Genomic DNA, 16,027 nt, shown 5'->3' on the forward strand with positions numbered 1-16,027 from the left:
AATAAATACACACTCTGCACTAAATTCAGAAATCTGTTTCTCTGTAAATAACTATTACAAGGTACAAAATATGGCGTCCAAAGCAGTCACATTTGCAATTTTATTTAACAAACCATTCATAGGTCACACCAAATAGCCAAAGGTTTAGTCCAAACTTATCGCTTATCCATGCCACTGGTGGAGCAACACCTTAATTCTTTACCTCTTCCCCACGGTGGTGAATCCCAGGCCTTCCTCTGGACGAGGCGTGAGTTCCAGACTAAAGATGTCCCACAGGTCTTCCTCCCGGTAGGCCTCCTGGTGCCTGAAGACACACAGCCGAACTTGTTGGGTGGTGAGCCGCAGGACTGCAATCGCCTCGTCATGTGTGGCCTGCCGCAGGTCTATGTTATTCACCTGAAGAGGTAAAACCAATGAAAAGGCATTAATGCACAATCCATTTATTTATTTTACATTTTATTATGTTGCAACCACAAAGGTAAATTGGGATTTTAAGTGACAGACGAACACAAAGTAGTGCATAACTACTGAAGGGAAATTATTAAATTATTAAGGGAAGGGAAATTATAAATATGACTTTGAATGTTTTCATGCACAAAAATCCATGAATTGTTCAATGTATTTATTACTGAGTTCCCTGAGTCAATAATTGAGGAACCGGTTTTTGCTACAATTGCAGTTGCAAATCTTTTGAGGGAATAACTCTTCTAAACATCTACATCCAGACACTGAAACTTTTGGACATTCTTTTGTGCAAAATATCTAAATCTCAGTTAGAATGGAGAGTATCTGTATATATGCATTTTCCGGTCTTGCCAGAAATTCTCAATTGCATGTAGGCCTGGACTTTGACTGGGCCACTCAAGGGCATGAATGGCAATAGATCTGGATTCAAACTGAATTGTCTCTGTTTTCTAATTTGGTCATTCCTGAGGGGAACTGGCTGCACTTTGTTCAGGGGCTGAATTCATAAGTATGTCACACATTTCAGATCATTTTTGTTAAAAAAATATTTGAAAACAGTGAATTATCCTTCTATATTAGGCATTGCTGTGTATTATCCTTCTATATTGGGCATTACTGTGTATTGGTCTATCACTTTAATGATATAGATTGTGAAAGTGTAGCAGAAGCCTTGTGTATTTGCACACATGGTTCTGTTATACCTCTAATATTTGGTCTCCAGCCTGCAGCCTTCCATCTCTCTGTGCTGCGCCGCCATCATTCACTTCATGGATTATTACTGCCCCCTGGTGCAAAAATAAAAAACTTCCCTCATTATTACAGAAAAGACCAAAATATGTGGACAATTAGACAGTCTAATTGGCTGCTGCAAGACTTTATTACTGTCTGTAATCAAGAATGGATAGAAATTTGATTACACAACACTTCCTTCTAAATTTTGTAACATAATTATAAAACCTTAACAGCAAAAGCTGATTACTGAAATGTATATTTTAGACACTGCTTGGCTTTTCTCACCAGAAGGGTGTCACATCCTCCTACGATGCTGAGGCCCAGGCCTAAGTTTTCTTTGCAAATTTCTATGGTAGTTTCCCTCCCAGGCAAAACCGGGCAGCTCCGGGGGTCAGAGGTTGAAGGACTTGAAGCTGGCCAATGAGAGCACTCTTCTGGAGAGGTTTGCTCTGTACCGAGGGATGTAGAAGAAGACTGAGAGATGGGACGAGGCTCCGATGAAACAGCAGGAAGGTGGGGGTGATGGGAAAGTGATGAAGGGAAAGACTGAGAAGATAAGAAAGGGAGAGTCTTGGATCGGCTGATGGAGTGCTCGACAGTGACCGGATCTTTGAGAATCAAACTGGACACCTGAATACAAAGAGGACGGGCAAGTCATAAATCATTAAATCAACTTGACCTTGGAGAGTGCGTACGTGGCAGAATCTGTATGAGAGTGTGTGTTTCTGAACCTTCTCTACTGACAGTCCGGCTATAGGTCCATCACCCACTGCTACGACTCGGTCTCCAACTTTTATCCTGCCTTCCTGCATATGGCAGCATGGAAGAAAATGTAAGATAGGCAAAATGTAAGTGAGGATGTGTGCGATAGATATTAAAGAGATTAAAAATCAAACACACCCTGTGGACAAGTATCAGCATAATTGCCTGGGGCAATACATGAAAGCTTTTAAACATATGATGACATGTCATTAAAAAACTGCAACGACCATTTGGAGTTTAATCGGAAGCAAATATTTCCACAAATACAGATAGAACACAAAAATTAAATCAGAAGCTGCAATTATGTGTATTATACTTTAATGAGCTGCTTATCAGCAGCTCCTTATTTTGATTAATGAGTAATTGCACGTCAAATTAGAGAGGCATGATAAATTATAAAGCATGATGAAATAATGTGCAACCTATGTTTTGAAAGAACTCTGGGAACTCATAAAGCAATGAACAAGGTAAGAACTAAAACAAGCACTGCAATGCTTATATATATATATATATATATACAGTATATATATCCATCCATTTTCTAACACCCTTGTCCCTAGCGGGGTTGGGAGGGGTGCTGGTGCCTATCTCCAGCTAACATTCCGAACGAGAGGCAGGGTACACCCTGGACAGGTCGCCAGTCTGTCGCCGGGCAACACAGAGACAGACATGACAAACAACCATACACACACACACCTAGGGAGAATTTGGAGAGACCAATTTACCTGACAGTCATGTTTTTAGAATAGAATAGAAGTACTTTATTCATCCCAGCAGGGAAATTACTTTGCAGTTACAGCATAGAGACAAGACAAGACAAGAGACAAGACACAATAACAACGTCCGGGTGTTGAGTCTGGAGTTTGGCTGTGGCAGAGCTGATGACGTCACAGGCCACCGCTGCATCAGCTGATGGGGGAATGCAAACAGCGATCAAAATGGCGGACGTAAACTCCCTCGGCAAATAATACGGCCGCATTCCCACAGCCAGAAGTTCAATGTCCGGGCCACAATCTGTTCCTTCACGTTAACATGACCGGGATTACACCACCTCTCACTCACATAAAGTGCAATCCCGCTGCCCCTCTTCTTCCGACTCTTGGAGAGGAAAATCCAGAGACCTCCACGCTGTAGTCCGGAATAAGCGAGTGCAGCCAGGTTTCCGTGAAGCAGAAGATACTGCACTCCATGTACTCCTTCTGGGTCCTACACGCTGGTTTGTGCCGTCTCCTCTTCTCCCTCCGTTTAACTCCAGACCTGCAGCCCCGTCGTCCCCTCCGCAACCCCTCTGGGACCACAGGCCTGCCCCCGGGCAGCAGCAGAGGCCCACACAGCGGAATCAGCCGTTCACGCGAGCAAACAATGCCGCCACTCCGTTCGGCGAGGCTCTCCGCAACAAAGAGCAGAAAAAGCAGCAGAAGAGCATGGAGAACAGCGACAGAACCACATCCAGCCACAGCGGAAAGCCCAACCGACGATCCATGGGTTCTTTAAGCACGGATCCTTAATCGTTACAGCAAATATACACAGATTATATACACACGACGGGAGCTGTGTCTGCAAGCAGCCAGCTGTGCCGGCGCCATCTTGAAAAAAAAAAAAAAACTGTGGGAGGAAGCCGGAGTACCCAGAGAGAACCCACGCATGCACAGGGAGAACATGCAAACTCCGTGCAGAAAGACCCCGGGCCGGGAATCGAACCCACGATCGTTTCCACTTGTGGTTATTTGCAACCACACACAATGAAATGTGCTTTATCGATATTTTATGTGATAGAACAACAAAAAGTACACATTTGTGAACCAGAGAGAAAACTAACACATGGACACTAAAGATGTTTTTAAAATGCAAATTTGTAAAATCTGACATTGATTTGTACTTAGCTCCCCTTAGTCAATACTTTCTATTTTGTGTCCCTATTGCTGCAGTTGCAGCTGCAAGTCTTTAGGAGTATCTCTACCAAGTGTATAACGAGCCTGAAAGTCTTTACACATTTTTAAAGTAGGAAAAGCAAGCCAAAAATAATTTATATGAATAATTGCAAAGGTTTTTGTAGCAACGTCCATTGGGACAAAAGTGTCTCAGTCTGATTTGTAAGTCTTACAAATCCGACAGTGGCACTTTGACTTACTATATGTAAATGTTGCTTTCATCTCCATAATATCTTTTCAGGTAGACAGAACATTGCCAACAAGAAAAAGGGCAGAGGAACCAAATCTGAATCTGATTTTGAAGGGATTTAACTGGGTTTTTTAAAATAATTTGCTTACTGTCAAATAAAATGAAGCACATAACTTTGCATAATGTTGCGTAACATTGCACTATTCAGGGAGAGGCTGCCCAGACAGCAGTGCAAACATATGTAGGTTTCCATGCCACATTTCATTTCAATAAAAGGTCCCCACAATTTATTGAAATAGCAATGCAGTGAGTATTTTTCAACCAAACTGTATCGTAAACCTTTATTAGGGTAATTAAATCAGCATATAGCTGAGACTGCAGAAACAGACAAAAAGACCACAACATTTTCACCAGGGATTGACTGATTGGGTTCCAAGCAACTGATGGCCAATGTAGGGTTTATTAATAGTTAGTACCGCAAACTTGGCTGAACACATGAGCTATTAGGTTAAAGGGTCACATTCGCAGTATACGGACGTCAGTGAATTACATTTTCTATTCTTGCAGGCAAATTGCATGCTGGAGGGTGTTAGGTCAAATTTCTGTATTTGTCTAAATTTACTCTTTCATTTAATGGCATAATCAGGCACACTTGTGACTTGCAGAGTTTCTTCTATATGTTTGATGTGTCTCCTACATGGTATCTGTCAAACAAGGGAGAGCTCTCTTCTTGCTTCATGATGTGTGTATTCACTAATCTGTCAAATCCAGCCTTGTCCACTGGATTACCAGAAAGAGAGGCACAACTTGTCACTCTAGAGATCACATGCCCAAAGCTCCAGACTCCAGAGCTTTTCACCAGTGAATCGGACACATTGTTCTTTGTAATGGAAGGCTTGGAAGCAGGAGAAACCCATTCTATTGGCCTCCTTACAGAATGTTCTTGAGTTACTCTGAAGGCAACACACATTAGGAAAATCTGCTGTGTGATTTTACATGGCTTTGCCACCTTGTGGGAGAATTGCTGTCATTTCCATTCACTTCCACTTTTTAAAGAGAGATGGACACATTCATTCACAAATCCTTGTGAAGCAATCTGCATGACAAGGTGCTGGATATTATTCACCTGTGTCCACAGAAGTGGTTAATTAAAACAGCTGAAATCAATTATTTGGAGCAGTGACCCAATGCTTTAGGTTGCATAGTGAGTGTAGTTTGACAACACTCCCAGAAAATTACACATTTTTTAGGAAAAACAGGAAATTACATTGTTTTTCAGCTGCGTAATTAGAGGTGTAATTGGAAAAGAAAAGAAAGAAAGAAATGAAAAAACTCAGGCAATTTGCTTTTCTGTATATTAAGAAACCGGTCTGTTTTTATAAATATATTACTGTTGTGAACAGACAGTTTTCTGATGCATAAGAGTAGTTTTCTACTCAGTAACTCTCTGAAAGTCCAGAATGGTATTTAAAATCCTTCGCCTTATAGGTAAAGCTCTTTTCTGACCAACATCCAGCAGAGTGTTTCACTCTCAGACAGCAGGTTTATTTCTGAATCCTGGAGTGACTGAGTAGAATGGGAAGTAGAGCCTTCAGGTATCAGGCTACTTTCTTGTGAAACTACTGCCTTATTTGAGAGATGTGACTGTCTTAGATAACAGATGCATCTATGAGGGGGAAAGGTATTGTACCTGGGGTAGGATGACATGCTCAATGCCATGTGATTCACCCTCTGCAGCTTCCATCTTAGAGTCCACTGTGTCCTCATCCTCTCTCCTGATTCTCTTCAGCATTTGGCCCGCTTTGTTTCTATTAAAATGAAAGTTGTCTAAGAGTAACTCATCAAAACGTGATTTTTTTGTTGACAGAAATAGCAGGTGTGTAAATGCACATAACAGGTTATTTACCGGATGAGAATGATCTTGACTTTAGAGGGGGCGTTGTTGATAATGGTGGTGGCATTTTGATGACTCCGACCATACAAGATCTGGCCATTTATCTGAAAAAAAGGAAAAGAAACAACCCTTGAGTTTGTTTCTGTTTTTTCTTTGACTAACTCTGCATATGCCTTTTAAAAATGCCCTTTGATTTTATGTGCAACAATAATTATTGTAAGGATAAAAGTATTGAAAGTGTCTAGAAAAACTTTCCATACCCCCTGAACATTTAATGTCATTCTGCAAACAAAATCTTAAGCTTAGCTTATTGGGATTTTATATGACAAATCAGCTCAAAATAGTGTTTAACTTTATTTGAATGGAAAAGGTTTTCCAATTTTTTTCCAGATAAAAGTCTGAAATTGATGTTTTTTGTATTCATCCACCACTTACAGGAAAGTTATCAAATTCATATATCAAACTCAAATTATGTTTCTTGTTCTCCTGCTACAGTTCTTTTTTGTTATAACAGTATCCTTTCTAAGATTCAGACCATTTGTTCCTCTCAGTTAAATTTGTTCCCCATTTCTATTGACCTTACCTCCAGTAGCTCGTCCCCAACATGTACTCTCCCATCCAAACCGGCAGGCCCATTCGGGTTTATTCCTTCCACACAGACACTCATTCGTGCCCTGGAGCCCTCCTCGTTGCCTGCGAGTCTAATTCCCAAACCATGAGCTGCAGGGTCCTTCTCCAGCTCAATCATGTGGAGCTTTCCTGACAGGCTGCCATAGCGCTGGAGCATCTTCTCTAGCAGAGAGGGAGTGTTAACAAACAGGAGGGTTGTTAGGAGGAGAATATAATGGCTCAGCCAAAAAGTGTGGCCGACTACATCTAATGACTGACACTTGGAGACATGTGGAGAAGCAATCCAGGCTTGAGGACAGTGTGTGGGCGTGCGTGTGTGTGTGTGTATATGTTGCTGCAGTTTGCCTAGAAGGGATATTTCTTGTTGTGGACCCAGGACAATGTCTGGGTTTCTGTTCACTGAACATATATAATATAATTGTGCTGTGTGTGTGAATATGAACTTCTGTGGTGATATACCAGTGGATATATGTTTATATGTGCATGAGTTGAAATCTGTGGCTGTTAGCGAACATTTTAATGCATGTACATGCTCTCACTTATAAACACATGTTCGAATGAATAGTTTAAGTTACCTTACCATTACCTAATCCAGCTTTTTGAAATGTTATGGGAAAAAACTAGCTCTTGTGTTACTGACAAAAAGAGGGTTGTGAAAAGTATTGACTGCCAGGGTTCCATAGTGTGTGGTATCAGCAATATTATAAAAATAGAAAAAATAATTACACCTTCAGTGAATAAATGTGCTTGAAATTAAAGGTAGGATTTTTCTAAATATGTCGGTGTTATTTTATGACTTCTTACACATTTTCCAAGAGGTGCCAAAAAATATGACTGGCACTGAGGTTTGTACGTGAGAATGCCTTCCTGTTATTTTTGTTTTTGAAGCAGGTGCAAAACAGGATAGAGAAAACAAAACTGTGTCATATTCCATAACTAAAGACAGCTCCATGAATTATGCACCTTCTGAATGCTGCTTGTAGCCAGAATTATAACCTTTATTTAAGGAAAGGATCAAGGTGGCCACTAAGATAGTTCCAGGTCATAACATTCATTTCCACCAAAGGAACAAAAGAGTAATCAGCCAGTTCATTGCTGTAGCCAGTTGGTCTCCCATGTAAATGTCAGAAAAATATGTCCATGTCTTTTTCAAAAGGTGTAAATTCGTTGTTTGTGAGCATTATAAGTACAGTCTCCTTCAGCGTTATTTGTGTCTTAGTGGGTTTGCAGTTGGGTTAGAGGAAATGGAATCAAAATCATGTGACAAGACAGTTTGGGTATATATGCTGTATTATAATAAGAAAGTGACAAAAACATTATGTTTCAAGGCCATTACAATCCATCTGGAAATACATCTATTACTTAAATCTGTCAGAGCACCATAAACACTGGTCTAAAAATATAACTTATCTCAATAGCAGAGAGGCTACTTCAGTCCACAAGTTTATGTAACAAGGACCCAAAACAGGCAAAAATATTTCCACCCAATCATATTATCAAATATATTAATATTAATTTATGCTTTTAGAGAATTGACAGGAAACACTAGTCAAACCAACAATGTAACATTCCCAAACATGTCACTTTTTGGAGCTTGCTCACATTATGAATAAAATTTAATCATTTTCATATTAAACCACAATTCTAATGACGCTAATTATTTTTTGAATGATATTACAACAATGATAGGCTATTGTTTTGTGAGATTCTGTTTTGCAAATAAACCTACTTCAATTGACTTTGCAACTTAACCTCTGACATGTCTTCCTTATGTAAGGAAAAGGAAAAACAAAAAATATAGATTTCTGCGTTTATTTTTAATTATATCAGTTTTGGTCCTCCACAGCCCTTTGGTCTTCATGATGATGTTCTCTAATAAACCTCCAAGGCTTTCAGAGAACATCTGGAAATTGGTTTTTGCTAAGATTAAATTATGCACTAGTTGAGAAGAGGTTGAGAGAGCATCCTGTATACAGAAGCTGTTAGTCCTTGATGCAGTCTATGGAGTTCGATTCCTGACCCTGAATTGTAGTTTCATGTCACTTCCCTTTCGCTCTGTGCCCATTTTTGGCTAATACATCAATATTAGTCAAAAATGTCACTATTGGCAAACAAAAAGAAGAAAAAGAAAAGAAATCACTCACTAGTATACAATATTTACTATTTAGGGGTTTGGAGACGCTACTTTATTTAGGGATGAATACAAATGTGCACTACATCTGTCAGATTTAAACTAGTAAAAATAAAAAAGAATTTAAAAAAAAAAGAAATTTGAGCTATTTATAATTTTCACTTCAGTATGCCGGACTTTGTATTGCTGTATCAAATCCCAAGTGTGGCCACACAATAAAAAGTTTGAGGAGTGGGAATAGTTTTCGAGGTTCAGTATCAGCATGTGCTCGTTCTCTCTCGAGCTTTGAGAGGGTGGCGGTACTCCCCAAGGCTTTGGGCAGCGGGTCTATTTATGTCTGCATGACGTCTTTATGATGCACACTTACTCCTGCCGGTGTCGTCTCCGTCCTCAGCTGCCGCATCGGCTGCTGTTGTGACATTTACGGGGCTTCTCCGATCCATTCTATCGGATGTTGGCGATGGGGCCTTGGGGAAAAGTTTTTGCATTATTGAAAAGGCAGAGTTTGAGATGCCTCAGGGGCCCTTCAGGCATAAGCTGAATGACCCCTGAGGCTTGTTCCATGTGCTTGATGAAGCAGAGGGAAATGCTGGTGAACAAGATGAATTAATGAACAAAGTTTTTAATGCCAGCTATAAATAACATGAAAGATGGCCAGAAGAATCATGCATTATTTGTAGCAGATGCACAAGTACATGGGAAGATAACTTCAAAAGAGTGTGCTGTCTATTTAGAGTTTTGCATCTGCATCAAAGCAAAAATAAAGACTTTTTAGCAAACAAGGTAGCTGCAAGGGACTTTGAACTATAGGGGTTCTATTTACAAATGTGCACATTAATTACTTTCTTGCAAGTTAGTTTGATGCAAATGCAAGGCTTTTTTTAAGATGTTGCAGTAAAAGTCACACATGCACACTCACACTAAACAATGCACAAACCTTAAAGGGGGTGGGAGTGAAAGGGTTCGCAGGGGAAAGACGGAACAGACTGCTGAGAGTCTCTGCCTCCTAAGATCATGTAAGGAAACACAGATGTAGCTCTACGCATTGCTGCGCAAATCGCACACTAAAAAAAAACATTTTTTAATTCTGCGTAGGTGTTAATGACTCATCACTCTTTATATAAAATGTAATGCATATCACTCAATAAACTGCTGAAAAACACAGCCAAACCTCTGTTACTGTGTGGGGGCTGACATTCGGTTTGAGCAGGTGAGTTTTGTTCAGTTTCAATATGTACTGCAGTACCTGCTCTTTACCTCTGCAGGGCAGTGTTTGGTTTATGTTTAGAAGCATAATTTAATCAGCTGTTGATGACACTTTATATCAAAGCATGATTGTAAAGGTATGACATTCCCTAATACCTACAGCTCTTGTCATATTTCTTGACTTGGAAAATCTCTGGAAACATCCCAGAACTTAATATTATTATTATTACTATTAAAATACTAGAATACTATAAAGTGTTCTCTTAAATGATAAATAAGGTGGATAAAATAAAAATGAAGGGGCATGCTGGTTCTGCTTCTTCGCTCTTCCTCATTTTTTTCAATGCACTTTTGAAGTATCGGATTGGGGCTTGGCGTCGACCGATACTCAAAATCAAAGAACTCGGATTCGTACCCGGAAGCAAATAAACCTGATCGACATCCCTGAAAAAGGAATCAAACTTTTCGCCTAAGTATACATTCAAAGCCAAAAATTACAGTGTGACAGTTCACATAGGCAATGAATCTACCTTACCTTGTTGTTGTGTGAGTCAGACAGCGTTATAGGAGATAGTCTTTCATGATTGATGGGATTGGGAGACTGTAAGAGGAAATACAAGATGCAGAGTAGGCAGATGAAAACCTATATGACTATGAGACATGAATACAATTTTGATTACATTATCAGTAAAAGATACCTGTATTTAATATGTTATCTGTCAAGCAGCCATCATGATTTCAGGTTTCAAATATTGATGCATATTTGCTGGAGCATACCATTGTAACATATACTGAAGCATGTATGTAGTGCTTGTGTCAAGGTTAAATGAAATACCTACGTATTGACATATACAGTGTATGTGTTTTCTGAATGTTTCAGAGCAGCTGTACCTGAGTTCTGTCCAGACCGGACTGAACCAGAAGGTGCACAGTGTCACCTGCCCTGCGGATGGCTTCTACTGCCTGCTCATGGCTGGCATCTCTCAGGTCCACGCCACTCACCTTGGTCAAGAAAAAACATACAAGCTAGATTATCATTATCATTTGGTTAGAAAAAAACAGAAACATTATGCGTGTTGCTAAAGAAATTCCTGATTTGCTGAAGAAGTTCACCTGTTAACTGGATCTGTGAACACACATGTATAATAAAGTCACTCCAAAGAGTTCAAAATCATAAATTTGACTTCCATAGTTCAGCTACACAAAGAATTTGCTCTTCATCAGTTGACCGCATGTTCCACTCCTTCTGTAGATCTTGTCAACTCCAGACATCTTAAATATAGTTTTGTCAGTACCAGAATGTTTTTATTGGCCCATCATTCCCAGTAGCCTACCATTTCTAATATACAAGCCCAACTACAGAGTTTGGCCTAATAAGTGTTACTTTTGTGTGTGTGTGTTTTTTTTTTTTTACATGTACCCAACATTCTGGAGTTATTACCTGTGTTTATGTTAAGTTCTGCACATGCGTGTAAAAATGGACTGTGCCTCCTGTTTGTGAAAGCCACTTATGTTTTATGTGCGAAGTTATAAAACAGGGATGTGAATGACTGGTGGAAATGATAGAATAAGCCCACACTTCACAGGGTGTGCAGTGGTGCTTTCTGTCAGAGGATGCTGGTAAGAAACAGCAGTCATAAACCAGACTGATGTAGTAGTCCAACTTTTCTGAGGCATCACCTCTACTTCTATGCCCCCCTCCTCCTTGTGGGGAAGGTATTGGTGAAGGTGATGGTGCAGACTAGATTTTAATTTACAAGCAGGTAAATAGCTAGTCTTTTCCACATCAGAAAAAGACAAGTGGTCGATGTTGAGAAAAAGAACATTTGACACAACAATGGATAAACTCTTCTCCTGGGACTGGTAAGAAAACGTTCTGACAAGTTTTGAGTTAAATAAACTGGCTCAAGCTCAGAAGAGGATTTTACTTCCAAAGTGGTTTCTTCAGGTAGGAGTTGAACAACCAATCATAGAGCTTTGGGTAACCATGAGAATTCACATCCATATTCTGGGATGAGTGGTGTGTACTCTAGTCCTAAATGTAAAAGGCTTTTGTTTTACTGTAACATACTCAACAATAAAAATAAATGTTTTTGCCTTCCTATATGCAAAGTGTTGTTGAGTCCGTGCTCAGAGCTGCCTCAGATGTTTGTATCTGCTTTATTCAGCTGATGCGAGTGGGACCTGACATGGTCTTCTGTTGTTGTCACCTCTTTGCCTCAAGGCTCAACATGTTGTGCGTTCTGCAGCCATTCTGTTTATCACAGTTGTATATAAAGAAAAAATGCTATCCAAGTTACTGTAGCTATTCTGTCACCTCAGACACGAATTGCCGTTCTTGAATCATACTCGTCAACAAGGACATTTCTAAAACAGCTTCACATCTTGACTCATTTGGAAGTCATATTTTATTCCCACAGTGATGGTTGATATATAAGTTATAGATCTAGAATGATTTTAATTATCGCACTTCAGTCAGATGTTTGACTTTGTTTTTTTTGTCCCCCCCCCCCTAATTTTACCTTTGGTGCCTTCCACCATCCATTTAGTCTCACTTCCAATTGTTTCATTTTTTAAAATATTGTGCTATGTAGCTACTTTATTACAACCACTTCCTGACTTCTAAATGTGTAACCTTCAAGGACACCCCCCCCCCCCCCCCCCCACACACACACAAACCTCCAGTATCCTGTCCCCAACCCTAAGGGTGCCATTAAGTGCTGCAGGGCTGTCGGGGCTGATGTGCTTGATGAAGACACCCCTCATCATCTCTCCACTGTTCAGTCTGCGGCCCATGCCTCTGCCTCCCATAATGCTGATACCTAGCGATTGGCTCGGTGCTCGAGTCAGCTGCACACTGTTACACAGAGGAAGGAGACAGATACTGCACAGCTCATTATCGGCCTAAAAACTAGAGTTGTGCTCAATACACCGCTGCAAAAAAAAAAAAAAAAAAGCAAATATAGAATTAATCCGATTTGTATAGCCTTATTTCTATTTTATTTTTGCAAATATTCCGTTTCCCTGTACTCGCTGCTTACCACTGGGAATTATATTCCAACGATTAAGTCAAAACAAAAACATATTGTTTCTCACAAGAAGCCACATGAATGATGATTTTTGTTGTGTGTGTGCCGTGTATATTATGTGATTTATCCAAGTGGCACAAACACAATAAACACAAGATGGTAAAGCAGTTACTTTCTCCAAATCTCAAAAGAAACGTAGCATGGAAAATCTGCTGTGCTGTTCTAAGACCACTGTGAACATAACTGGAGCCCTCTTGGATTCTGTAAACCTTCTCTAACACAGAACACCATGAAAAGCATCATGGGAATGAGTTTAAGAGCATCAAACAAGTGAAACTGAACACAGGGAATTACTGACCTTTTAGGCTGATCCCAAGACCAGGCTGCATGTGAGCAGACCTCTTCATTGTCCTCTTCTTTGCCATCAACCTTTATTTTCACCTGTGGGTTTTTTACTTTTACACCTTCATTTGTGTCGTCTCTCTCCTTTACATCTTTATCCTCCGCTTTGCTATTTGGAAATTTTTGGAGGGATTTTGGAATCTGCCAGCTGGTGGTAGGAGAAAAGACACCCAGAGGAGAAAACAGAGTGAAGCTGATTGCAAATCATTCAAATGCTTTGAAAAAAAATAGCATTTTAAAAATGATGCTCTGAAGCATGTTATGTGTCATCTGAATTAAATATCAATTTAATATTGAATTGATATTTATTAAATATTAAACTCCAAATTATATGTAAATAGGTTTCAAACAGCAATTTTCAGAATTTGCAGACAATGTGATGTCCAAAAACCATTACCTCTGTCAATTCTATAATTATTAGCTGTCTCCCCAATTTTGTGAGCTGAGCAGCTTTGGGCAATACTACAAAAATCCCAAAATATTAGGAGGTGCAAACAAGCCATTTCAATGTCAAGTTATGAAACTGTCATCAGTTAGTGGTTAAAATCTTACATTTTCAGCATTTTAAAACAGCATCAAGTAATCCACTTTACTCCAAACAAGAGCTTAAGGCAATAAATTTTTTTTTAGATATTTCAGCAATCAATAAATAGCACCGCATCTTAAATGTAACTGTATTCTATAACAAAAAAACTGGTTAAATATTCTCTTCAAATATCAAATCACCCAGTTTGCTTTTGACTCCTGTTATGAGCTTCTGGTCCCTCACATGCTGACAATCAGATACCTGATTAGTAGAATCTGTGAGTATGGAGCTTACAACATTCAGTTGGTTTGACTGATCTACACAAAGTCCACAAGCTGTGTTTAGCAAAACAACGTTTCGGCAGTTATTTGGAATAAGCTCTAGTACCAGTAGATGATGACTATCACAAGATTGGCTCTTTAAAACGTGATGTATGTAGAGCAGTGGTCCCCAACCACTGGTCCGCGGACCGGTACCGGTCCCCCCTCACCCCCGAACAACAGCATCGGACTCGATACTTACGACGCGCACCCCCCCGGTCCGCAGCATGCGAATGGCTGACCGGTCCCGCGCGACTAAAAAGGTTGGGGACCGCTGATGTAGAGAACCAATAAACAGCATAAGGGTGAGTTTGTCAAGTTGTTCAGCTCAAAGTTTTCAAAAATGTGAGGTCAATCACCATGGGTAACCCAAATGCTCAACTGTACTGCTCAACCCACAAATGCAAATAATTTCCTAATCAAATGTCGTACCTTTGAAAGGCATAAAAAAACAGGTTTTCCAACAACAAAGCAATTACTGCCAAATTACTGATGTGACAAAGAAATAAGCAGAAAAGCAATTTTCCTTACTTTTACATCTCTCTGTCTCTCTCTAAGGGTCTCATCCTCCAAACCTACTTGCAGATTTAGTAGCACTGTAATAATAATAATAATAATAATAATAATAATAATAATAATAAATCATTACCTCATCATAACAGTAATATCATTTTTGCTGAATAAAACAGGCCTCATGATTATTATTGTAATAGCAATTTGCGGTTTAATATATATGTATATATATACATAAAACAATGATGAATTGTTTTATATATAGCACTATCATCTGCTATGATAGTGATAGCAAATAAATTTGCACACAGTGATTGTAAAACAACATTTTCAAGCAGTTACCTATTTACTACTTTACAAGTCACAAAGGTTGATACTGAATTATATTGTTAAGCCTTGAGAAAATACACTGATTAAAGTGAAATAGCCCTGAAAATATTTATTTTCTCCCAGTGAAGTCACAACAAGGTTGTGTCTTGAGGTGTGTGTGTGGGTGTGTGTTAATGCATACAGTATCTCTGTTGACAGCGTGTGCACCGAGTTTGTGTGCGTGTGGGAGAAAGAGTAAAAGAAAGGCAGATTTTTTCATGAATATGTTTAACGGTGCACGGCTGTAATAAGAACCGAGGATGTGCTATCACACAAGCCTGTAGCCAGTTAATGCTCAGAAGAAAGCAGAACAAATGATTCTAGCAAGACTGAGAGGGCGACTGGGAGAAGACGGCAGGAACCAGACTGGGAGAAGAGACACAATGAGGAAGCAAACACAGAAGAGTGAGCCTGAGATGAAAGACAGATGCAGACACATAACAGAAGAACAGACAGACATGATTGAAAGATAAAAATGAAGAAAGGATTACAGAGAGTAACAGATGACGGCAGGGAGAAGAAAAGTGAAAACAGGAACAAACAGAAGCGAAACAATTCATTCTTGCTGACAGTCAGCTCTGAGATCCATACACGAACAGCTAAATATAACTCAGGGATTCAACACAGAGAAGAATGGAGAGGAAGAAATATCAACTGGAACAATAAGCTGGCTACATCCTGTGGCAGTGTTTTCTCACCTATATGGTTAATTAAAGTGACAGATGTTGGATCTCTTCAAATATTAGATATGCCATATTTGGAGTTCCATAACTTTGGTACAGAATTAGTATTGACTTAATTATGGAGTCGTTCGGTTTTCATAAATGTTAATTAGAACCAAGGTGCAAACGAGATGTCTGATGTTGTGCTCCACCTTAAGTGTGTTAGGTTGTTGAATTAAATAACTTATAATGTCACATTTATTTT

At 39.5% G+C, this 16,027-nt stretch overlaps 1 protein-coding gene across 1 annotated transcript in view; it reads right to left on the bottom strand.

The window, feature by feature from the left end:
• Positions 1-16,027, bottom strand: part of LOC114145088 (multiple PDZ domain protein) — a 64,159-nt gene that overhangs the window by 13,332 nt on the left and 34,800 nt on the right. The window contains exons 22-34 of the mRNA XM_028018474.1: positions 13,329-13,520; positions 12,621-12,798; positions 10,833-10,943; positions 10,477-10,542; positions 9,673-9,741; positions 9,103-9,202; positions 6,558-6,766; positions 5,987-6,078; positions 5,771-5,888; positions 1,929-2,003; positions 1,483-1,827; positions 1,167-1,250; positions 203-396 (exon numbers count right to left, since the gene is read on the bottom strand). Of these exons, the coding sequence (XP_027874275.1) occupies positions 203-396; positions 1,167-1,250; positions 1,483-1,827; positions 1,929-2,003; positions 5,771-5,888; positions 5,987-6,078; positions 6,558-6,766; positions 9,103-9,202; positions 9,673-9,741; positions 10,477-10,542; positions 10,833-10,943; positions 12,621-12,798; positions 13,329-13,520 (1,833 nt within the window). The remainder of the gene's footprint in view (positions 1-202; positions 397-1,166; positions 1,251-1,482; positions 1,828-1,928; positions 2,004-5,770; positions 5,889-5,986; positions 6,079-6,557; positions 6,767-9,102; positions 9,203-9,672; positions 9,742-10,476; positions 10,543-10,832; positions 10,944-12,620; positions 12,799-13,328; positions 13,521-16,027) is intronic.

The sequence above is a fragment of the Xiphophorus couchianus genome, chromosome 5 (assembly GCF_001444195.1).
Source record: "Xiphophorus couchianus chromosome 5, X_couchianus-1.0, whole genome shotgun sequence".
NCBI classification, from domain to species: Eukaryota; Metazoa; Chordata; class Actinopteri; order Cyprinodontiformes; family Poeciliidae; genus Xiphophorus; species Xiphophorus couchianus.